This window comes from Capricornis sumatraensis, chromosome 8, assembly GCF_032405125.1.
Source record: "Capricornis sumatraensis isolate serow.1 chromosome 8, serow.2, whole genome shotgun sequence".
Taxonomy (NCBI): domain Eukaryota; kingdom Metazoa; phylum Chordata; class Mammalia; order Artiodactyla; family Bovidae; genus Capricornis; species Capricornis sumatraensis.
In genome coordinates this window covers 25,970,218-25,994,237 of record NC_091076.1, presented here as the reverse complement: position 1 = coordinate 25,994,237, position 24,020 = coordinate 25,970,218, and the positions used below count along the sequence as shown (strand labels likewise).

Sequence of the window (24,020 nt, the reverse complement as noted above, 5' to 3'; positions counted from 1 at the left end):
TGCAGGCATCAAGCTTTGGAGCCACATCTGCGATCATTATCCCAGTGTGTTTCCTGTGTTTATTGTCATTATTATTGTTGTCAGCAGTAATTTCCCTTTGCAGTTAGAACATTTTTTAAAGGGTGGGAAGTTTACATAGCATAGTTTGGCATGATCTCTGTCTGCAACCCTCACTCAGATCCAGAGTCAGTTAGGTAACAGGTCAGTAATAAACAATGCTTATTTGGAGCAGGGCATCATCAGGGGTGTGCCCTTGGCCCTGGTCTGATTTTATTTTTCCACAGTATTTGTTAATTGTTTATTTATTGAGAGACTATTTCTCACCCCAGATAGTCATAGTTTCATAGTTCAGGAACACAGGGAAGTGACAAACTTCCAAGGAACTCAACCCAAAGAAATTCTTTATATTCCAAATCACTTTGCACTCTGAAAGATACCAGCCTTCCTCATCTCCTCAAAATCTTTCATGGAATCATAATTTCTGTAGAAGTCTGCATATGCCTTCTTTCTTTTTTCAGCCACAGCAAACTTACAGAAAGCTGCAAACCCCAGGGAGACCATGAATGCTTCAACAATATGAAATTGCAGACGTTTGGCCACCAGGCCATGCATCTGAGGTTTTGCCAAAGCAGTGGACATGGCAGTTTTTCTTCTCGACGGCTCAACCGCGACGTCCTCTCAGGCTGATGGAGAAATGGACCCCTGGTCTGACTTTAATGTGAGATGCTTCCAAACCCCATCCAGGCAGGCGCTGCCCCACAGTGTTAACTTTCATTTCTCCTCTGCCTCGGTGAAGGTCATCTTACTTCTGGACGTCACCAACTTTGGGGCTGAGACTGGGCTTAGAAATAACAGCCATTATGATCTTTGCTCTGAGCCACAGAAAGGATGACTTTTCTTTTGTTCCTCCCCATACCCAGCAGACCAAGAAAAGAACCTTCACGAGATGAATCCAGCTCCCCCTAGATTTCAATAAGGATCTTATCTCCGCCTGAGCCTCTGGCTGGGGAATCACATAAGGGGACTCTCAAATGAGGAGTCCCACGTGGAATACAGAGTATAGAATTCACCAGAAGACACAGACACAGGTTTGGAAAAAATTCCCTCCTTGGGGAATTTTAAAATTTCATGCAGTTAAAAAAAAAACAACCCAAGCAGCAAATGTCTTCCTATAACAGGAACAATGCATGATATGAAAACATACGCAAAAATAAAAAAAACAGATTATCCAACTCAAGGGTTTATATAATACATGTTATATTTTAATTCCCCATATAATTCTGACACAGCAAAGGCCTGGTGTCTGGGACTGTGTAAATGTGACAGCTCTCTGTTTCTCTAATCCAAGAGCAGCTGCATAAGGCAAAATAAGAATGTGGCGACCCCTGCTCAAAAATTCTCAAGGATTTCAAGACAGAGCATTAAATGAGGTGCGGGCTCTTCCACGCCTTGGGTTCTGTGTGACTGCACAGGTCACATACTCATGGAACCAGCCCCGGAAAGCAAAGCTCACGCATCAGCGTCCAGGTCGCAAAGGCACATATGAGACAACCGCGAGCAGTTGGGCCGAGAAGGCCGCCTTGCATTATCCCGACTTCTCACTCAGAGCGGTTCAAAGCGGACTCTTTTTCCTCTAAACTTTGAACTTCAGAAAGCCTACTTTAGCATCTCAGAAGTACTGTATGTAAAATAGGGAGTTTCTCCGTGCAGACAATGCCATTTCTTCTTGACTCTTCTCTGGACTTTCATCTATTCTAGTCCCCGGCAAGCTTGGCTGCTCTGCTCTTTGGGCCTTTTCCTGCACTCCAGTCATTATCCTCTTTTTATATACTGCACTTCGTGCCCTTGTGAACCTGTTGAAAAATAGTGAAAGAGAGCTGAAAAGTACCACTGGCTCCTAAAAATAGTGCTGAGGAGGAGGCAGAAAGGGGGAACTCCGGTTTTATTCAGTGCTAAAGATAACACCACCAGAGTGATAGACTCCTCCGAATTGTCTGTCCCCACCGCCCATTGTCCCCCCCGGGCACTGAATGAGCCTCTTAGCAGCTCTTGAGGGCCTGTCACAGGTAGGCACCCAACAGAGATAATTCCCAGCCTATGCTTGACTGCTTCTTTATAGACACTCACTCATGGTTCTGAAAGGCCTCAGACACTGTTGAATAAACTCCTACTCGCTTCCATAACCTTTTTCTCCCGCTGAATTTTCCGGGGATGTGAGCAGCTTCCCAGCCTCGCCAGAGGATGCTTCTGAATGCACTCCTGTTCTGAATCAAAGTCTGACAGCCAAGCCCCTTTCCTAAACAAGAGAAGAAAACGGGGGCATCGTTCCCCAGGAGGAATCTCTGCACTTTCTTCTTCAGGTGAAGGCCAGCTCCCAGAGGCTCCGGGCTTCTTCCTGCTCTTCTCATGGGTTTATTTATTTAGGTTGCAGGAGACCTGTTTTGTTTTGTTTTGTTTTTAAATAAAGGAAAAAAACCTCCGTTATCTGAGTCTTCTCTCTTTTGGTTTTGAAAATGAAGCGCATGCCTATGGGACATGCTGGGGGCTGTTTGTCCTCAGAATGTCCTGGAAGAGGACCACACTGGCTGTGAATCCAAGATCCACCATTTATTAATGTGTAGGGCCTTGGGCAAGTCACTTGCCTGTCACAATCATCTATAAAGTAGGGCTAATAACAACCTCTCTCATAGGCTCCTTTCTATCCAAGGTTCAAATAGATCATGTATGTAAAGTGTTTTCCATGGTGCCCAGAGAATTCAATAAGTGTTAGTTTTTATTACTATACTATTACTGTTTTTCTTTTGTTATTCTTCTGATTTGCAGACTCTTAAAGGCCCTTTGAGGCCAGTCTTTGGCTGCTGAAGACTTGTCTTCTGGCCTCTGACTCTGACCACCTGCCATCCAGATCTTTCTAAGCTGGCTTCTCAGTGAAGGAGACACGACCTCCTCCTTATTACTTTTAATTCATCTCTCTCTGTGTGTTCTAAACTTTGGGGGCTTTATTTATTTTTGGCTGTGCTGAGTCTTCATTGCTGCTATTGGGCTTTCTCTAGTAGCAGCAAATGGGAGCTACTCTCCCTTGTGGTGCGAGGGCCTCTCACAGCGGTGGCTTCTCTCCTTGTGGCACACAAGCTCTAGGCTCATGGGTTTTGGCAGTTGTGGAGCACACGCTTAGCGGTTGCAGCTCTTGGGCTTGGCTGTTTTGTGGCATGTGGGATTTTCCTGGACCAGGGATTGAACCTGTGTCCCCTGCACTGGCTGGCAGGTGGATTCCTAATCACTGGTCCACCAGGGAAGTCCACTTTTCATCTGTCTCTTGAAACACCCTAGGTGGACACATTTTGTTATATGTCCTCATTCAAATGGAAGTGAATATTCCCCATGACTTCATAGGCCTCTTTTAAGATCACTGAGGCATGAGAGCACTTAGGAAAAATATTATATAAGACTCTGTATTGCTGTTCTTTTTATTCTTTGTTCACCTTTTACTTCATTGTGTGAAATAAACAAAACAAATGCTTTGCTGCCTCCCTACCAGAAAGATAGAGAGATCCTTTTAGAGATTTCTCATTTAGAGGAAAATGAGGCCAAAAGTGGGGGCAATCTCCTTTCCTCTTCTCATTCCCCTAGCATTTCCTCTGGAACATCTTTGGCACAAAATGCAGACTTCAAGGTGACCCATCTCTGAGGTCTTTGTTTTGAAGTATCAGGTGCAGCAACACTCCTTTGCTGAAACCACAAGGTTTTGATCCACACGCTGACTGGTGTGTGCTGGTGCTGGTTTAGCCACTCAGTCGTGTCTGACTCTCGAGACCCCCTGGACTGTAGCCCGTCAGGCTTCTCTGTCCGTGGAACTCTCCAGGCCAGAATACTGAAGTGCATTGCCATTTACTTCTCCAGGGGATCTTCCCAACACAGGGATCGAACCTGGGTCTCCTACACTGCAGGCAGATTCTTAATCGGAACTTCTAAAATCAAGAGAGCTAGAGGCTAGGAAGGAGACTCCCTCACGGAGCACGTGAGCACTCTTTCTCTTAACAAGAAGAAAGGCATCTGTGTCCTATTCGAGTTGGTCCCCCTTTAGGATCAGCACAAGGCTCTCTGAGGTAAAGTCCTGGGGGAAATTGTTCAAAGGGAATCCCACCCCAATTCTAACCCACACCAGAGAACCCATCGCTCTGAGACATCTTTCCTGTCAGCAGGACTGCTTGTGAGTAGTCACTTACTTACTCAGCTGTCTACTGAACACCTACTCTGTGCCCGGTCCTCTGCAGCACGTGCGTGTGTGTACACTAAGTTGCTCAGTCGTGTCCGACTCTTTGCGACTCTATGGACTGTAGCCCACCAGACTCCTCTGTCCATGGAATTTTCCAGGCAGGAATACTGGAGTGGGTAGCCATTCCCTTCTCCAGGGGATCTTTCTGACCCAGGGATAGAATCCGTGCCTGCTATGTCTCCTCCAGTGGCAGGAGGGTTCTTTACCTAGGTCCATCTGGGAAGCCACTCTTCCAAGTGTGGGGATATGGAAATGAGTCAATAAAAGATCCGCATGGCCAAGAACTCACCCTCAGAGTAGGGTAAGCAGATTACATACAAAGAACTCTTAAGACACAGTTTAAAAAACCCACTGTGCTACAACAGAGGCACAGGCAAAATATTGTGAGAGTACAGAAAGAAGAGACGAGTCCAATTTTCAAGAATCGGCAGGTGAAAGGATAGGATCAGGAGAATCCTCTTGAATTGTGCCTTAAAAGATAAATCTGGATTTGTTCTTGCAAAGATTGGCTGAAAGAGGAAATGAGCTTCAAGGTGGAGGAACAGTCAAAGCTCAAAAGTGTGGGCCCGAGAGGCATGTTCAGAACAAGAGATGTTGCATTGCCGTTCAATTTTCAAACATGAGTAAACTCTGAGAGAAAGGGACTTTCAGTCTTGTTTGGAGCCACCTCCTGCTCTCAGTTTACCCCCCAAATGCTCACCTCTTTCCAAAGCACACAGAGTTCCACCGGGAGGCCCGAGGAGTTACACCAGCGTAAGACTTAGTCTTTGCCCTCCCAGGGCTCACAGCCCTGCTTCTTCATCCTTTTCTGTCTCCATACATAGTGCTAACATCCCTTTCACTATACTAAGACAATCTATAGGTATTATCAGATACCTTCCAGGGCTTCCCTGGCTCACTGATAAAGAATCCGCCTGCCAATGCAAGAGACGTGGGTTCAATCCCTGGGTCAGGAAGATCCCCTGGAGTCAGAAATCACAAGCCACTCCCAGTATTCTTGCCTGGGAAGAATCTGTCCTGGGAAATTCCATGGACAGAGGAAACTAGCGGGCTACAGTCCTCGGGGTCATGAAGAGTTGGACATGACTGAGTGACTGAACATACACACACATTATCATATATGATATAAGCTCCATATTGAACTGTGGGTTTGGAGAAGACTCTCAAGAGTCCCTTGGACTGCAAGATCAAACCAGTCAATCCTGAAGGAAATCAACCCTAAATGTTCATTAGAAGGGCAGATGCTGGAGCTGATACTCCAAAACTTTGGCCACCAGATGTGAAGAGCCTACTCATTAGAAAACACCCTGATTCTGGGAAAGATTGAAGGCAGGAGGAGAAGGGGACGACAGAGGACAAGACGGTTAGATGGCATCACTGACTCAATGGACATGAGTTTGAGCAAGCTCCAGGAGTTGGTGAAGGACAGGGAAGCCTGGCGTGCTGCAGTCCATGCGGTCGCAAAGAGTCGGATATGACTAAGCAACTGAACAACAACAACCTACATATATAATTTCAAAAAAAACCATGGGATACCCTGTCAGAGATATAAAGGAGAAATAAAAGGAAAATAATTTATAATAGCATATATTTAAATATGCAAATGCTTGAGGAAGCTTACACTAAAGTTATGAGAGATTAAAAGTTTTTATCTACATGTAGGATTATTGTAAATGCGGTCACTATAAAAGTAGACCAACAGACCTGTATTTTGCTGGAGAATCAAGCACCACAAGCAGTGTTGCCATCAGTGGATGTAATTTTCTGAAGTGGTTGAACACTCTTAGTCAAAGGCCAGTTTAAACAAAATGGACATGGGGAGAGGGGAAGAGAGATGCATGGAAAGAATAACATGGAAACTTACACTACCATATGTAAAATAGATAGCCAACGGGAATTTGCTGTATGTCTCAGGAAAGTCAAACAGGGGCTCTGTATCAACCTAGAGGCATGGGATGGGGAGGGAGATGGGAGGGAGGTTCAAAAGGGAGGGGGTATATGTATACCTATGGCTGACTCATATTGAGGTTTGACAGAAAACAGTAAAATTATGTAAAGCAAAATATATATATTATATATATATATATTAGCCCTTCTCTGTTTTTTAACAATGGTTGCTACATTCCTGAGAAATTTTCTGTGTATTAAACTGTGCAAAGATTACTTGGTGTCTACAGGCTCCAATCATTTGGCCACTTGATATGAAGAGCCAACTCACTGGAAAAGACCATGATGCTGGGAAAGATTGAAGGCAGGAGGAGAAGGGGGTGACATTGGATGAGACGGTTGTATGGCATTACCAATGCAATGGGCATGAACTTGGACAAACTCCAGGAGATGGTGGACAGGGAGGCCTGGCGTGCTGCAGTCCATGGGGTTGTGGACTTGGACGTGACTTGGCAACTGAACAAGAACAAAAAATAGGTAAAACAGAGTTTGGTTGATTCATGTTGATGTTTGGTGGAAACCAACATAATACTGTAAAGCAATTATCTTTCAATTAAAAATAAATAAAAAACAAAAATAAACCAGAGTTAGGTTTGAGCCTTAGACAATTATAAAAAGTTTTAAACCTTGAACATCTAGTGGAATACCACAAAAGTTTGTGACTTGTGGTGTAGTTATTGTCTGGGGCTATCCTCTGCATTGCCTCTGCATAGTATATGACAGCAGTCCTCGCCAATCAACGTGATCACTAGTCACCACACTTAAATATTTACAAAATGCCTCTGAGAGGCAGTGCCAGCCCATTGAGAACCATTGGTTTAGAGTTTAATTGAGGAAGGAAGGCTCACACCGCAAAAGACAACCGTATCATCTATTAAATGTCAAATCAGTCATTTAGAATAGCCATCAAGTACTCTTCAAAACAGGTCAAGAAAACTGGGGTTTCAAGTTACCAGGAAATTCTTCACGACTTAGCATGGTTTAAGAAAAAGTAAAGTCTCTGAATCAGACTCTGGGGCCAGGATTCCAACTTTGACATTTACTCCGTGCATGAATTTGTGTAAGTACTTTAACTCCTCCAATCCTTCTTCTGTCTAGCTGTAGAATGGGAATGATGATACCTACTCTGAAAGGTAAGTGTGTGTGTGTGTGTGTTAGTCACTTAGTCGTGTTTGACTCTTTGCGACCACATGGACTATAGCCTGCCAGGCTCTTCCGTCCACGGGATTTTCCAGACAGGAATACTGGAGTGGGTTGTCATTTCCTTCTCCAAGGACAGGTAAGCTGGGAGGATTAAATGAGGCTGGATATGTAAAGTATATGGGAGAATACCTGGCTCTCGGCAGATGTTCAACAAGCAGGAGCTGTTATTGTATAAAGGAAGAGTAACGCTGGCTAGCCTTTGAAGGCTGACAGGAGTGGGGAAGGCGAGGTAGACACGGTGTGAGCAAAGGCCTGGAGGTGGCACTATCTATGGTGGGTTTTCCAGGTAATAGTCCAGGAAGACTGGCAAAGAGAGTGAGAGTGGGAGGCATGCTCAGTAAGCTGGGCACATTTAAGAGGGTGCAGCCTTGAATGCATGGCTAAGGAGGCTGGCATTTATTCTTGCTGGCTAAGAAGACAATGGATATGGAACAGTCCTGGAGACAACCTAGGTTACAAGCAACTGCAGACAAGCCCAGCGAGAGCTACAGTCCCCACTGCTCTTAACAGCCATGTTCGGCACTGTGCGCGTCTCACCCTGCTCATGCCTAAAAAGCCTTTTAGCAAAACTGAGCTGGGTCAATCCAGATTCTTCTGTGATGAACAAGAACAAAACAGTAGCTGCTACAGCTGAACAGAAGAGTCTTGAGGCAAACCTGAGGCTGGGGTGCCTGCTTGGGACCACAGGTTCACTGAGGCTAGGACGATGCTGGGTGATAGAGAGCAAGGAACCTGGACCAGACATGGATGAAGCTGTAACATCATTATGAAAAACCACATGGCTCATCGAAGAGACCAAGAGAGCAGCTACCTGAGGTACTGGTGGTTTTCTGGTACCAGATTCAGTTTCTGTGCATCCTCATAAAAACTCCTCCTTCCTTAAAGTTAGTTGTATTGGTTTATAATTTCTAATTACTACAGATTGTAATACAAGCAGTACCATGTTTCTGGATGGCCCACCAGAATGCCGTGAGTTGTCCATGGAAGAAACCCCAATGGAACCCAGATAGCAACCTCTAGCTTGCAACATTTCCTGGGGGAAATCAATAAAGTAAATCAAATTTCAAACTTCCTAAAGCTTGTAGAAAGCCAGAATGCTATTCTATTGCAAAGACCACACCTGACATGGATGAATGGTCAGTCAAAATGCACAAAGAACCCAGCCAAAGGTAGATCCTTGAAAGAGCAGTCCTGCAAGTTAGAGATGAGACTGAGTGAGGTTAACTCAGACAACTATACCCAAAGAAGAAACATCTTACACACAAGTCAGTATCCTTTCCTTGACACAGCTGGTGACTGCTTCCTTCTACTACAGTAGATGAAGTGACTTCTCTGATCATTGAGTGACATAAACTATGGGTTGCCCCTCATAAAAATTCCCCTCTCCCTGCTAAACAGTGAACTGTTTAGTGAGGCAGATGACCACTTAGAATATAATGTGCATTTCCCAGCCTGCCTTGCAGATAGGATTCAGTCATGTGACTAAGTCCTAGCCAATGAAATGGAAGTAAAAGCATCATGCGGTAGCTTCCATTAACTTCCCTTAGTCTCTTCTTTCCCCTTTCCTCTGTCTTGCTACCTGGAATGTGGGTGTGGTGGCTGGAACTGTGTCTTGAACCATGGGCATAGGAAACACACCCTGATTGTGGCAAAGACAGAAGGAGCCCGAGTCTCTCAGGACTTGGAGAGACCTGCCTTACCAGCCCTAGAATGATTCTTTTCAGATCGTGACATACAACACAAATCTCTCTCTCATTTCAAATAATGTTATTTCATATCTCTGATACAGTCCAACCTAACTCTGAGTGAAAAAGCAACACTATATAAATCTGAAGTGTGTATGTTCCCTTTCATCTGAGTTTAAAGAGATATATAAAGGTGACACATGATCAATCATAGAAATATCAATACTGGACAAATAAAGGCTTCCAAATGTAAGGATGAGCAAAGGGAAAGAACTTTTTGGATATATAGCAATATTAAGCAGTTCCAAAGAAAGGGTTGATATGAGATGATATACAGCCCTAAAAGCAAAACAGAACTATAAAAAAATCTCCAAATTGTATTATCAATATGCTCTAGAAGCTATTACATCTATAAAACAGGATCAATTTGGCAATTAAAGGGATAAAATCTACATATAGTTTTCTTAAACAAGGAAAGTATAACTAATGGATTTTAGAATACAGTGAAGGCGATAAAGGGCAGATTAAGTGCTGCAGAAGTCTGGGTGTCCCTGATTATTCCCCTTAAACATGCTAAGCTGTCATTATTTTTACTCAAGATTGCAACACAGTCTATCCTACTCTTTCCAACATCTGACTGAACCTGTTTCACCAAGAATACTAAGTGTATTAGGTATGAAACCCCTCAAACTTTTTCTCTATACCTAGAGTTTATCTCTGTGTGGCCTGCTCTCTCACCAAAACACCCTGTCATTGAAGAGGAAGATGGATCTTTCCCTATTCTTGGGCCCGTCTCTGTTCCTGATCTCGCCCTTTTCTGATTTCTCTAAGACCAGGACCTTGTTCTTCCTCTTTCCCTCTATGATTTCCCTTTCACTCTTTGCCAGATCCTTTTGTGCAGACTGAAGATATGCTTAAGTTACCTATCTTTTTAAAAGCCCTTCAGTTATTCATCCTCCACTAATACTGCATCACCGAGCATCTCCTGCGCCAGACATGGTCCTCAAAACAGCCGGAGCCCTCACGACCTCTATTTTCTCACCCCTAAGCACTCATTTTTAAATAAGTTGCTTAGATAGGTTGCTAAATAAGTTGATTTTCCTTGTTATAAAATTATATGTGTTAATTATAGAAAGTTGGAAAAGTAGAAAAGAATTTATCCATAGATCTGTGACTTAGAAACAATTAAGTGAATCTTTCAGAGATGTTTCTATTCATCTAGTTTCTATATATTAAAATACAAAATTGAATCAGACCCTCATTATAGTTTCATAGGCTTTTGCTCACTTTAAGAATATCTTGTAATTTTTCTGTATCGTCAAGTTCTCTTTAGAAATACATTCACTTAAATAACAACTTGTGCATGAATGTTCACAGCAGCCCTCATTACAATAGCCAGAATAGAAAGTGAAAACAACCCAAGTATTCTTCAGCTGATGAATGGACAAACAAAATGTGTTACATCTATACAAGGGACATTATTTAGTCATAAAAAGGAATGAAATAGTATCTATGAAAGTGAAAGTTGCACAGTCATGTCTGACTCTTTGCGACCCCATGAACTGTAGCCTTCCCTGTTCCTCTGTCCATGGAATTCTCCAGGCAAGAATACTGGAGTGGGTTTGCCATTTCCTTCTCCAGGGGGTCTTCCTGACCCGAGGATCGAACCCAGATATCCTGCATTGCAGGCAGATTCTTTACCAACTGAGCTGCTAGGGAAGCCCAGTATCTATACTGCTGCATAGACAAATCCTGAAAATGTTAAGAAGCCATACACAGAGGCCACGTATTTTATAAATCTCTAGATATGAAAAGTCCAGAAGAGGCAAATCCATAGAGACGGAAAGTGGATTAATGGTTGCCAGGGGCTAGGGGAGGGTCAATGAAGAGTAAGGGCTGAGTGGGTAGGTTTTTGTGTGTGTGTGGAGGGGAGGCATGATAAAAATATTCTGGAACTAGATAAGGGTGATGTGTATGTACCAAAGCCATTATTGTACACCTTATAATGGTTAAATATTCAACTTTAAGATTATATGTATTTTACCACAATAGAAAAGACATTTAATAGTTGTTCCTCCTAGAACAGATAAGTGACACAAATGCCACAATAATTCATTAATGACTCGTCCACAGGTATGATTCATTAATACATAGTCATCCTTTAGCAGGGACCTAGGAAAATTGGACATGGAGAAGGAAGTTTTAAGATAGGAAGGCAGAGGGAATTCCCCGGCTGTCCAGTAGCTGGGACTCTGTGCTTTCACTGCAGAGGTGCCTGGTCGGGAAACTAAGAGCCTGCAAGCCACATGGCATGACTAAAAAATAAATAAATAAGGGAAGGCAGAACACAATGGGAAAAAGAACCTCCTTGGCATCACCCAGAGTGAGTGCATTTTGGCACTTAGAGGGCCGGTTAGCAAAGAAATGAATGGAGAAAGGAAGAGAGGTGGAAGCGGAGGAAGACTTCAGTTTACTTCTCTAGATTTGTAGTACAAGCCCCACAAGTGGCTTGGAGAAGATGGCTGGGAAAGTACAAGACACACCAGCATGAATTGTGAGCTGCTTAGGAGTCTATCACTGCCTTTTCATTACTGTAGTCCTAAAGGTTGACACAATGTCAGTTACATAGTAGGTGGTAGGTGCTCAATAAACTTTTTTAATTTAAAGGAATAATGGAAATTTCATAGTTTTGTCATAATATTTGCTTGTACATAACAGAAACATCGTCAAATTAATTTAAGTAAGTTTAGCATGAGGATAAAGATGAATTTCCCACAATCCAACTGCAGAATGCACAGCAAGGTCTTCTGAGAACAGAACAATTGTCCATTCTTTTCCTCTACCTGGAGCCATGCAGATCTCTCACCTTGACTCCTTTGTCCATATCTAATCTACTCTTCCTCTTACAGATTAGTTTCCTCTGCAAAACTTTTAGTTTCTATTCTTTCAAAATTCTAGCTGCATGAAGCTTTGGGTAGACATGTTGACTGCTTTGCATGCCTACAACTCCAATGAACAACACTGCTGACTGACTCAATCTCAGCTTGATTCAAGTGTCTGCATCAGAAAAGTGGCTGTGACTAGGCTGGAATCATGAAGTTCTCTGGACCGTCTCTTCTAGGCTATGAATAAGAGATTTTCAAACATGGATCATTGTTTGTGGAGGCAATGGTAATGCTATGACATGGATAAGCACAAAGTTAAGGGAATCATATTCCACCCTTTGAAGCTTTGGGCTACAGCCCATGGTCCAATGAAAATGTCTTTAGGCTATAAAGTGTCACTGTGTGTGCGTGCATGCTAAGTCACTTCAGTCGTGTCCGACTCTGTGCAACCCTATAGACTGTAGCCTGCCAGGCTCCTCTGTCCATGGGATTCTCCAGGCAAGAATACTCGAGTGGGTTGCCATGCCCTCTTCCAAGAGATCTTCCCAACCCTTGGGTTGAACCTGCACTTCTTAGGTCTCCTGCATTGGCGGGCAGATTCTTTACCACTAGCGCCACCCAGGAAGCTCCTAAAATGCCACTAGAGTCATTGAAATACCATCAGCAGGATGCTCCAATGACTCATCTGCTTCTCAAGTCACTATTTTTCAAATGGATGCTAGCCTCCGCAAATGGAGATCAAGCTACAAGGGTAATCACTTAGTCATGACATATATTGTGCAAGATTCCCTTCTAATAATTAGCATCTTGTCTCTGCTTTCCATGGGCACTCTGAGTCCACAGGACTGTTAAGAGCCCACAGTCAGCCAACGATGAAAATCAGAGTCCCTCCCTAATGTGCAAATAGCAAACACTTTTCTTTTCTTTTCAACTAAAGTATAATTGACCTATAATACTGTGCTAGTTTCAGGCACACAACATAGAGATTCAGTATTTCTACACAGGAAAAATGATCACCATGACAAGTCTAGTTACTATCTGTCATCATACAAAGTTAGTATATTATTGACTATATTCCACACGCTGTGCATTTCATCCCTGTGACTTATTTTGTAACTGGAAGTTTGTACCTCTTAATCTCCTTTACCTATTTCACTTATCTCCTCAACCCCTCCTCTCCGGCAACCACCTGTTTGTTTTCTGTATCTATGCATCTGTTTCTTTTGCATTACATTTGCTTTATTTTTAGATTCCACATAAAGAGAAACTGTATGGTATTTGTCTTTATCTGACTTATTTCACTTGGCATAATATCCTCTAGATCCATCCATGTTGTTGCAAATGGTAAGCATTCTTTTCCTTTTTTTTTTTTTTGCAATCTTTCTGAAATTTCCAGGATTTCAACCTTTCTAGCAACATGCATAGAAGCACCTAGGAACCAATGTGTTAATTTGGATTAACCAGTAGTATTGAGGCGTGCAAGAAAACAGTAGCTTTCTACAGTGAGTCCACCTGGTACTGATGGTCTGAGGGAGTCTTCAGACTCTTTAAGGGTCCCCTAAGTGGCCTGAGGGGGCAAGGCTACCTCCAAGTCCCATCTTATTCTTGAAGCTTTCTGTTTTTTTTTTTTTTAAAGCATTTACATGCAGAGTTTACACATATCAAGTTAAAAAGTTAGACCTAGAAAAAATAACATAAATGTGGTATACCTTAGTATTTGCTTGTACATATTGTTACTGGTGGCTCAGCTGGTAAAGAATTTACCTGCAGTGCGGGAGACCTGGGTTCTATCCCTGGGTTGGGAAGATTCCCTGGAGAAGGGAACAGCTACCCACTCCAGAATGCTGGCCTGGAGAATCCCATGGACAGAGGAGACTGGTGGGTTACAGTCCATGGGGCGCTGAAGAACTGAACACGACTGAGTGACTTTCACTTCACTTCATTGTTATAACAACAGTGGATTAAAATACATGATGAATAGTTAAGGGAAAAATATTTGCATTTCCTTCATTCTGGTATTCTGCACTGTGTTTTAACTAGTGTAACAATAAGACTTTCGAAAGCCACCATGTGGACAAAATTTTTACAAAATGATTTATTACTGAAAGGTCCTAATTCCAAGTAATAGCATATTAGTTTCCAAAATGTCTATAATCTAATGTTTTGTTTCTAAAATCCTTAGTGGGTCCCAGATAGAGTTGTGTCCTAAAAAAGGAAAAAGATAAGTTCCAGTTCTTTTCTCAAAATACTTTTTAAAATCATTCTTTTTTTAAAATCTTTGAAGGCCTACGCTGTTGGTTAACTTGAGAGAGCCCTGGGGTTGACTGACAGTATCTGTCAGAGGCAATGAACTCCACTCCAACGTTGCCTTTATGCTGGTGTGTCAAGTTGCTCAACTGTGACCCTTCCATCTGTTCCAGCTAATCTGAAAGTCATTTAGACCCACGTCCCCATTCATCTGAAACACAGCACATTCTCCTGTTAACACACGTATGCAAAGTTGGCTGCTGTCAGCAACCTATGGGTTTTTTTGAAAAGTCTCACTTACAACATCTGTATAAACATTTATACAACAGAAAATCCACTTATTGGCTATTACTGCTTTCCTAACTTAACTTTTTCAGACATTTCTAAGTACAGGGCCATTTTGGATATTTGGTATCTATTGTCACCCCAAATTAATTTTTAAACAGGAATGGTCACTTGACTTTGACATTTCAAAAAAAGCATTCTGTGTTATGTATTAAGACTTCTTGCGAATTCATGATCTTATTTTCAAGGGTCCAGTTTACAATTGAAAATCTTTTCTTTTTTTAAAAATAAGTTTGGGAGGAAGGAGTCTAATTCATCAGACCTACTAAATCAGAATCCCTGGAGTGGGACTCTGGCAATCTGTTTATTCAAAAAGTCCTCCAAGTGATTTTGAAAATCAACCAGTTTCAGAAACAACTGATCTGATTTACTTACACTTTACTAAGATGCCTGGTAATACATGACTCTCTTTTCTTATTTGTATGACTCTAATAAGATTCTATTAAGTAAATCACTTAACTAAAAGTAAAAAAAAAAAAAGAAGTGTAATTAAAAAAAACAGGAAAGCTTATTTGAGGGATTTACACAGCATTTCCTTGCATTATGTGTAAATTGAAACTGCATTTGGATGTAACACAATAGGAATACTCATACTGTGCTAAGTGAATTAAGACCTCCTTTGGTACAGACCTTTAAAAAAAATTGCTTTGCTTTTTTTTAACCTGTTTCCTTCTCTGTACTTAACCCTGTTAGATCTGCACCCTGCAGACCTTGTGTGATCTTGTGTAGAACCTGTATGACCCCGAGTGAGTTACTTCTCCTCTCTGTGACTTAGTTTATATGAGGGAATTAGAATGATTTCTAAAGTCCCATCTAACTCTGACAGTGCCTGGGTACCTAAAACAAGTTCTAGACAAACTTTCCTCCTGATAAAATCACTTCTAGCCTAGAATGCAATCTCCAACCAGACATAATTAGGGGATCACAAAGATTAAAAAGTTATAAAGGTATTTCTGGAAAGTATTTTTGAGGTTTAGGAGTTTAAGTTTAAGGGACTACCCTTTGTGAAATGTTCCTAGAATCTAAATTGACAGCCCTAGCTCCAAAAGGTTTTTTTCACTAATCTATTCACAAAATGTGCCACTCTCTCCTTAGAGGTTCTATTTCCAACCATCAAAGGTTCTTTCTGTTACATCTGTTGAATTTGTCCTTCCATCTACACCCCTATCTCCTCTTTGTGTCTCGAACATGTGCGGCTGAAAATAACGTAAAACTTCTGATGAGCTATAAGATCTTGAACAAATCATTTAATCTTCTCAAGCTTTAGGGTTTTTGTTTTTTTTTTTTCATTTGTAAGATGGAAATAATACCTGCTTCAGTAGAAAATAACTCCTAGGTGCAAAAGAAATGAGAGAGAAGCACTTTTTAAACTCACCTTGCTGTGCAGATGTCACTCTCTGGAGTAAGGTGGTCCTCCTCTGTGTCACTCCTGTGAATAAAGTATCATCTACTAAATGACTATTTGGAGACACTTTTAAAGAAAAATGGCTGGAGAAGGGAACAGATACCCACTCCAGGATTCTTGCCTGGAGAACACCCATGGACAGAGGAGCCTGGCCGGCTACAGTTCATAAGGTCACACAGAATTGGACATGACTGAAGCAACTTAGCACACAGCACACATGTACACATGGAGAAAAATGGAAGGGAACTGAAAATGTGTATCAAAAACTCTTAAACTTTAGGCATAATAAATTTATTTCTAAGAACATACCAAATTTTGCCTTCTATTTTTGCATAAAGATGTCCATCAAAGCATGTCTATAATAGCCCATATGACAATCAATCCAATGTCCACGAGTAAATCATTATCTAGTCATCATTGAAATACTATGTAGCCATTCAAAATGGTGTTTTGGAAAACTATTTAATGACTTTGGAAATGCTCAAACTACATAGTAAGGAGTTTAAAAAAGATGCAGACCTGAATTTAAGTACTATTGCAATTTTATGGCAAAATATATTGTCTAAATATATGTTAAGGAAAAAAAAGATAAATTGAAGTATTTATAGTGACTGTCAATAATAGGGGTATAGATAATGTCTGTTTTCTGTTTGTCTCTGTATTTTGCAAATTTTTTAAAATGTATTTTTTTAAAAAGGCATCAATTCCTTCTCTCCTAAATTCCAAATCATATATTCATTCATCCATCAAAACACTGAGGATCGCCTGTCCTCCACAGGACATGGTGGAGACCTGGAGGTGGGAAATACGGTTATAGGCTTTACAGAGCTTACAGTCTAGAAGGAGAAATACTGTTTCTTATACAATGAAAGGTAGTAATAAGAAGAGGGTCCTTAGAACAGTACAAGTGAGTTGCCATAGAAATTAAAAGGAAGTTTCTTTGAGGATGGAACACATAAACTGTTTATTAAATCCTGTAAGAAAGACTACTGATATAATAAGCAGTTGATAGAAATGCACAGAACTGACTCCTTAGAAAAGACCCTGATGATGTGGAAGTTTAAAGGCAGGGGCAGAAGGGGATGAGGATGAGATGGTTGGATGGCATCACCCACTTGATGGACATGAGTTTGAGCAAGCTCTGGGAGCTGGTGATAGACAGGGAAGCCTGGCGTGCTGCAGTCCATGGGGTTGCAGAGTCGGACAGGGCTGAGCTACTGAACTGACTGAGAAATACTTTAATACGATTAGAGTTTACACAGACTATACCTTCTCATCAGGAAATGAAAAGCATTTAAACTTTTACTTACTAGAATGCTCTTATCAAATTCAGTCCTAGCCTGGTGAACCCCATATTTGTCCAGAAAAAGAAACATGAAATTAAACTCATCAGCAATCCATTCTTAAGAGGTGATATACCCAAAAAATAATCTGAAGGGACTTCAAATAGCACAAGGTCACCAAAATCATATGAGGGCACTTGGATTCTTCTAGTTACTCTTTCAGTCCCCTAAACTCAGGAGTACAATGCCAAATACAAAAATGCGGGTACCAAAGTGAAGAGGAAAAGAACACTTTCTATCCAGAGTCCAGAATTCTCTAAGAAAGAAAATAAATAAATATAGTTGAAGTCTATGATGCTGAACCCCATAGTAGAAATAAAAATAAAATTGTCCACAGAGTGATCCCATCTTCCACCTTCAACAGCATCATTTTTTATTTTTAATTGAGTTGTTTGCTTTTTGCTGCTGAGTTGTATTCTATCAGTTCATTTTTGCTTTTGTTGCCTATGCTATGGGTGTCATTTTCCCCAAATCATTGCCAAGACTGATGTCAAGAAGCTTTTTCTTTGCTTTCTTCTAGGAGATGAATAGTTTCATGTTAATACATTTCAAGTTAATTTTTGTGGGTGATGTAAGATGAGGACCCAATTTCATTCTTTTGTTTATGAATCCCTAGGTCGCAAGTATGAGTCAATGTATGCAAACCAACAAATGTGATACACCACATTAGCAGAATAAAGGATAAAATCGTATAATCGTCTCAACAGACAGAAAAAGCATTTGAAAAATTCAACATTTTTTTTCATGATAGAAATTCTCAGCAACTTAAGTACAGAAGGAATATATCTCAACATGATAAAGGCCATATATCACAAACCCACAGCTAACATCAAAATCAATAGTGAAAAGTTGAAAGCTCTTCTTCTAAGACCAGGAATAAGACAAGGGCACCCACTCTTTCATTTCCAATCAATATAGTACCAGAATTTTGTAATGTATTTAAATGTTGAATCACCATGTTGTACACATGAAATAAATGTAGTATTGTATGTCAACCACATTTAAAAGAAAACACTGGAAAATCTAGCCAGAGCAATTAGGCAAGCAAAAGAAGTAAGGGGCATTCAAATTGGAAAGGAAAGAGTTAAACTACCCCTGTTTGCAGATGATGTGATCTTATATAAAGAAAATCCTAAAGATTCCAGTAAAATATTGTGAGAACTAATAAATGGATTCAGTAAATTTATAGGATATAAAATCAACATATAAAAATCAGTTGTGTTTCTATATACTATATACTAAGAACAAACTAATCAAAAAAGAAATTTAAAAATCCCATTTACAATGCAATCAAAAAATGAAATATTTAGAAATTAATTTAACCAAGGAGGTAAAAGATCTGTACAATGAAATCGCTACAATGAAAACTGTAAAACTTTGATGAAAGACACTAAGAAGACACACATAAATGGGAATATCCTGCATTCATAGATTTGTTGGAGTAGGAAATGGCAACCCACTCCAGTATTCTTGCCTGGGAAATCCCACAGACAGAGGAGACTGGCAGGCTACAGTTCACGGAGAGAAAGAAGCTGAAACAAACATCCCAAATTGACACCCTTTTTGCTGCTTTGCCCCAGAGCCAGCACAGTAAGGGTTCTGTCAACACTGGCAGAATATAGGAAAGTTACTTGTCCCAGAGTTCCTGGGACAGCCCTGGCTTCTGCCTGTTGTCCTAGCATACTTATTTCCTTTCACTCTCACAGTGGTCCCAGGTTGGATAATACATATTCAGGAGCTCTTGGGTCTACTGAACTCAGGAGGGGGATAGCCCCAGAAAATGTTGGTATCTGGTATCTTGGTATGTTGGTGACGGTGGTATCCGAATGAATCAGATAATGTTAATGCTGGTATCTGAGTGAATTAGAGAATGTTAATGCTGGTATCTGAACAAACCAGATACACTGGTATCTGAATGAATCTCAGCCTCTCTCCACCTAGACTCTACCGAGGGCTCAGTGAACCAGCCAGAACAGCCAGGTAGAGGAAAGATTCTATTCACTATTTGCCACCAGGTCCCTAATGCAGCCATAGAGGACACACATATATTGCTTTCATTTGTCTTTCATTCATTCCCACACCTTCTGGGAAAGCTACCTGAGTGTGCTTAGAAACCCCATCTCCCCACTATTAAGATGAGGGCTGGGGCGCAGCTCAGGAACAAATGTGTGACCCAGGGTGGTCACACAGAGCATTTCAGATCCTTGGTTACAGGGTTGGTACAGGAATAGACATGTGACCGAGGCTTGGTTGTTCAGAGTTCAACCCTGGATTGCTCACATCTGAAAAACTGCCTCTGCTACAGGACACCTGACAACCTGGAAAGCCAATTTCAGGATATTTTGGAAATTGGTTGAATTGCTGAGGAGTTAAGAGAAAGCTTGGTGTCCTTGGCAACAATCTACACTATGAGAGGACAGTCTACTGAAGAATGGAATCAACATAGACGAGAGGCAGGATAGCCAGAGTGGTGGAGAGAAAAAGATAAATCCTAAGGACAGTGTCTAAATCCATGTATCTAATGAGGCCCAAAGTTAGTATTTCCCTAAACTTTTAAGTTAGGGGTGAAAGTTGCTCAGTCATGTCCGACTCTTTGCGACCCCATGGACTATACAGTCCATGGAGTTCTCCAGGCCAGAATACTGGAGAAGGTAGCCTTTCTCTTCTCCAGGGGATATTCCCAATCCAGGGATAGAACCCAGGTCACCTGCATTGCAGGCGGATTCTTTACCAGCTGAGCCACAAGGGAAGACCAAAGTTAGGGGTAAAGTTACTAATTTCCTTTTCTAAAAAATTGAGTTTAAGTTAGATTTCTAGCTCTTGAAAAACAACGAGAACATTCAATTCAGTTCAGTCACTCAGTCGTGTCTGACTCTTTGTGACCCATGAATCACGGCACGCCAAGCCTCCCTGTCCATCACCAGCTCCTGGAGTTCACCCAAACTCATGTGCATCGAGTCGGTGATGCCATCCAGCTATCTCATCCTCTGTCGTCCCCTTTTCCTCCTGCGCACAATCCCTCCCAGCATCCGAGTTTTTTCCAATGAGTCAACTCTTCGCATGAAGTGGCCAAAGTACTGGAGCTTCAGCTTTAGCATCATTCCTTCCAAAGAAATCCCAGGGCTGATCTCCTTCAGAATGGACTGGTTGGATCTCCTTGCAGTCCAAGGGACTCTCAAGAGTCTTCTCCAACACCACAGTTCAAAAGCATCAGTTCTTCAGTGCTCAGCCTTCTTCACAGTCCAACTCTCACGTCCATACATGACTACTGGAAAAACCATAGCCTTGACTAGACGGACCTTAGTTTGCAAAGTAAGGGCCCTGCTTTTGAATGTGCTATCTAGGTTGGTCATAACTTTTCTTCCAAGGAGTAAGCGTCTTTTAATTTCATGGCTGCAATCACCATCTGCAGTGATTTTGGAGCCCCCAAAAAGAAAGTCTGACACTGTTTCCACTGTTTCCCCATCTATTTCCCATGAAGTGATGGGACCAGATGCCATGATCTTCGTTTTCTGAATGTTGAGCTTTAAGCCAACTTTTTCACTCTCCTCTTTCACTTTCTTCAAGAGGCTTTTGAGTTCCTCTTCACTTTCTGCCCTAAGGGTGGTGTCATCTGCATATCTGAGGTTATTGATATTTCTCCTGGCAATCTTGATTCCAGCTTGTGCTTCTTCCAGCCCAGCATTTCTCACGATGTACTCTGCGTATAAGTTAAATAAGCAGGGTGACAATATACAGCCTTGACGTACTCCTTTTCCTATTTGGAGCCAGTCTGTTGTTCCATGTCCAGTGCTAACTATTGCTTCCTGACCTGCATACAGATTTCTCAAGAGGTAGGTCAGGTGGTCTGGTATTCTCATCTCTTTCAGAATTTTCCACAGTTTATTGTGATTCACACAGTCAAAGGCTTTGGCATAGTCAATAAAGCAGAAATAGATGTTTTTCTGGAACTCTCTTGCTTTTTCCATGATCCAGCAGATGTTGGCAATTTGATCTCTGGTTCCTCTGCCTTTTCTAAAACCAGCTTGAACATCAGGAAGTTCACGGTTCATGTATTGCTGAAGCCTGGCTTGGAGAATTTTGAGCGTTACTTTACTAGCGTGTGAGATGAGCATTGGTAGTTTGAGCATTCTTTGGCATTGCCTTTCATATATATATATATATATATATATATAAAATCTTGGGACACAGCGAAATGCTTTTATTTTGGTATGCATCCACATCTAAGCATGTAGTGGTCCTGAACAGAAAAGTGGAAAAATCAGCCATTTGCCAGGAGTTTCAAGGATCTGCTGTGCACACTGAGTTCTTTCCTAATCCCTGCTAACAACCAAGAGAAGCTGCAGTACCAAAACCAAAGTAGGCACCAAATTCAAGGTTCTTTTTGTTCCAGTTGTCAGCTTTCAAATTAGATCTAAATGACTTGCAAGGATGACCAAATGAGAGCCCCGTTTATAACTTCTTCAATTTTTAAGAGCAAAGCAATTACAGCAAAAGAAAACAATTCATTCAGAGAGATTGTGTGTGCTTGCAAGTGCTTTCTGGGACCTTTCTCCAAGTGTAACCACCAAGGACTCTGAGGGCTGGCAGGTCTGAGCAACCCTGATGACTACTCTTTTCTCCTTATCAAAGCCTGAGCTTAAAAAAAAAAAAAAAAAGAAAGAAACACACACACACACACACACACGTCAGCTGATGATGACAGCAGAGGGTGACAGGGGTGAGAACCCAATATTCATTTCCCAGGCTGGTGCGTGCATGCTAAGTTGCTTCAGTCATGCCCAACTCTGTGCAACCCTATGGACTGTAGCCCACCAGGGATCTTGTGAAGAATAAATAAATGTGGCTCCAAAACTAAATGAAGGAGGTTGGAGACCCTTTCCAGCCTTACCTGATGGCTTCTGATCAAAGCAAGGAAGCGGCATTGCAAAGTGCTGTGTGGTGATGGTGCAAAAAGGGACTTGAGGAGGAGGAAGGAAAAGGCAGCACTCTTCAATTAAAGTGGGGTGAGAAGATATGGGGAAAGTCCTGAGTTCCTCACCAAAGGCCAGTCTCAGGAAGAGGGCAGAGGGGGTTACAATCTATGCCTCAGCCAGTGGTGGCAGTGGAGGGTGGGAGAAAGGACAAAGGCTTGGAAAGGGGGTGGGCATCATTTAAGACTTAGAGAAAAGACCAGGGATGTGGACAAAGCACCCTCACCCATTCAGCATCATCCAACACGCTGCGACTGGAAAGCTTCACGTCTACTCTAGCAAGTCACTCCAAGCTGAGGGCTACTGCAGAGAGGGAGGGAGGCAGGGGGAGGGGAAAGGGGAGAAGGCAGAGACCCCAGACCATGTAACCAGCAACAAGGTGACTGTGCGAGGTTTCTTCACAACTGAGTTAGATGTGCCCCACCAGTTATGATAGGAATCAATTAAAACACACTTTCTTGAACCCAGAAGTTCAACTATGTGGACAGTGCTTACATTTGACAGGATGATTTGTTAGAGCAAAACATACATTTCAAATGGACAAAAAAATAGCATCAGTTACAGTATCTTAAGCAGCCCTTGAATGGGAGCTTTCTTTCCAGTACTTCGAGGTCTACAAGACATATCTAGAAAATTTCATACTGTGGAAAATGAAGACTGCTTAAACTGAAAGGGGGTAGGGGAGGGTCTGTGATTTTCCTTTTTGATTAACTGCTGTAACACTGTCCTTCAGGCAGTTGAAAAAGTGAAAGTGTTAGTCACTCACTGGTGTGTGACTCTTTGTGACACTATAGACTGTGGCCCACCAGGTTCCTCTGTCCATGGGATTCTCCAGGCAAGAAAACTGGAGTGGGTTGCCATTTCCTTCTCCAGGGGAGTCTTCCTAACCCAGGTCTCCTGCATTGTAGGCAGATTCTTTACCATCTGAACTACCAGGGAGTGTCTCAGACAGCTGAGAGAGCTTCATATTTTCTTTAGACACCATTAGGCACCAAAGCTCCTGCAGAACAACTCTAATGCTGTATGAATTCTGCCACTCTGCTAGCACTGATGTGGTTCTTGCATCCACCACTCCATTAGAATTATTAACTCCATTCAGACGAATTTTTGTTCCAAATCATACAAAAGGGAGGTGCTTCTGGGTATTTAGGTCCACATTCTATTTAAAGGGTATATATCTGGTTTTCATAAATTGTTCTTGGTGGCCCAATCATCATCCATGTCCACCTTGTAAGTGTCCTGTCATTGTTATTTTCTAGATCCCAGCTAACTCTGCCATCTCTTACTCCTTTCTGACCTTCTTTGAGTTCTTCCAACAGCCAGGAATCACAGGGGACTTTTACTTCCAAGACCATGGTGGCTGCCATCTTGTATCGCTGTGGCTCAAAGACCTATACCCGTATATCTGAAGACAGATCTCATGTCCCCCAAGGATAATCATCCTCATATGCCACAATTCCAGGTCTCTACCACATTGCTCCTACTGCTTTAGGGGTCTCCCAGAACTCACCTCCACCCCTGATTAGGTGCATTACCGTAATAGCCAGGAGGTATTAAGCATTTACATCTAGGCAATGTGCTGGGCTTCCCCTATGGTTCAGCACATAAAGAATCCACTTGCAACGCAGGAGACAAAGGAGATGAGGGTTCAGTTCCTGAGTCAGGAAGATTTCCTGGAGAAAGAAAACGTCAACCCACTCCAGTATTCTTT

At 41.8% G+C, this 24,020-nt stretch overlaps 2 protein-coding genes across 2 annotated transcripts; both read right to left on the bottom strand.

Moving 5' to 3' along the window:
- Nucleotides 1–414: 414 nt before the first annotated feature.
- On the bottom strand, nucleotides 415–639 carry LOC138082607 (cytochrome c oxidase subunit 6C-like). The gene has a single exon (XM_068975811.1). It carries the CDS (start codon nucleotides 637–639, stop codon nucleotides 415–417), a length of 225 nt encoding a protein of 74 aa, XP_068831912.1.
- A 22,377-nt stretch (nucleotides 640–23,016) lies between these two features.
- LOC138084053 (ubiquitin-conjugating enzyme E2 variant 1-like) lies at nucleotides 23,017–23,676 on the bottom strand. The gene is made up of 3 exons (XM_068978127.1): nucleotides 23,507–23,676; nucleotides 23,266–23,379; nucleotides 23,017–23,050 (listed from the first exon to the last, which is right to left on the bottom strand). Exons 1-3 carry the CDS (start codon nucleotides 23,674–23,676, stop codon nucleotides 23,017–23,019), a joined length of 318 nt encoding a protein of 105 aa, XP_068834228.1.
- Nucleotides 23,677–24,020: the final 344 nt, after the last annotated feature.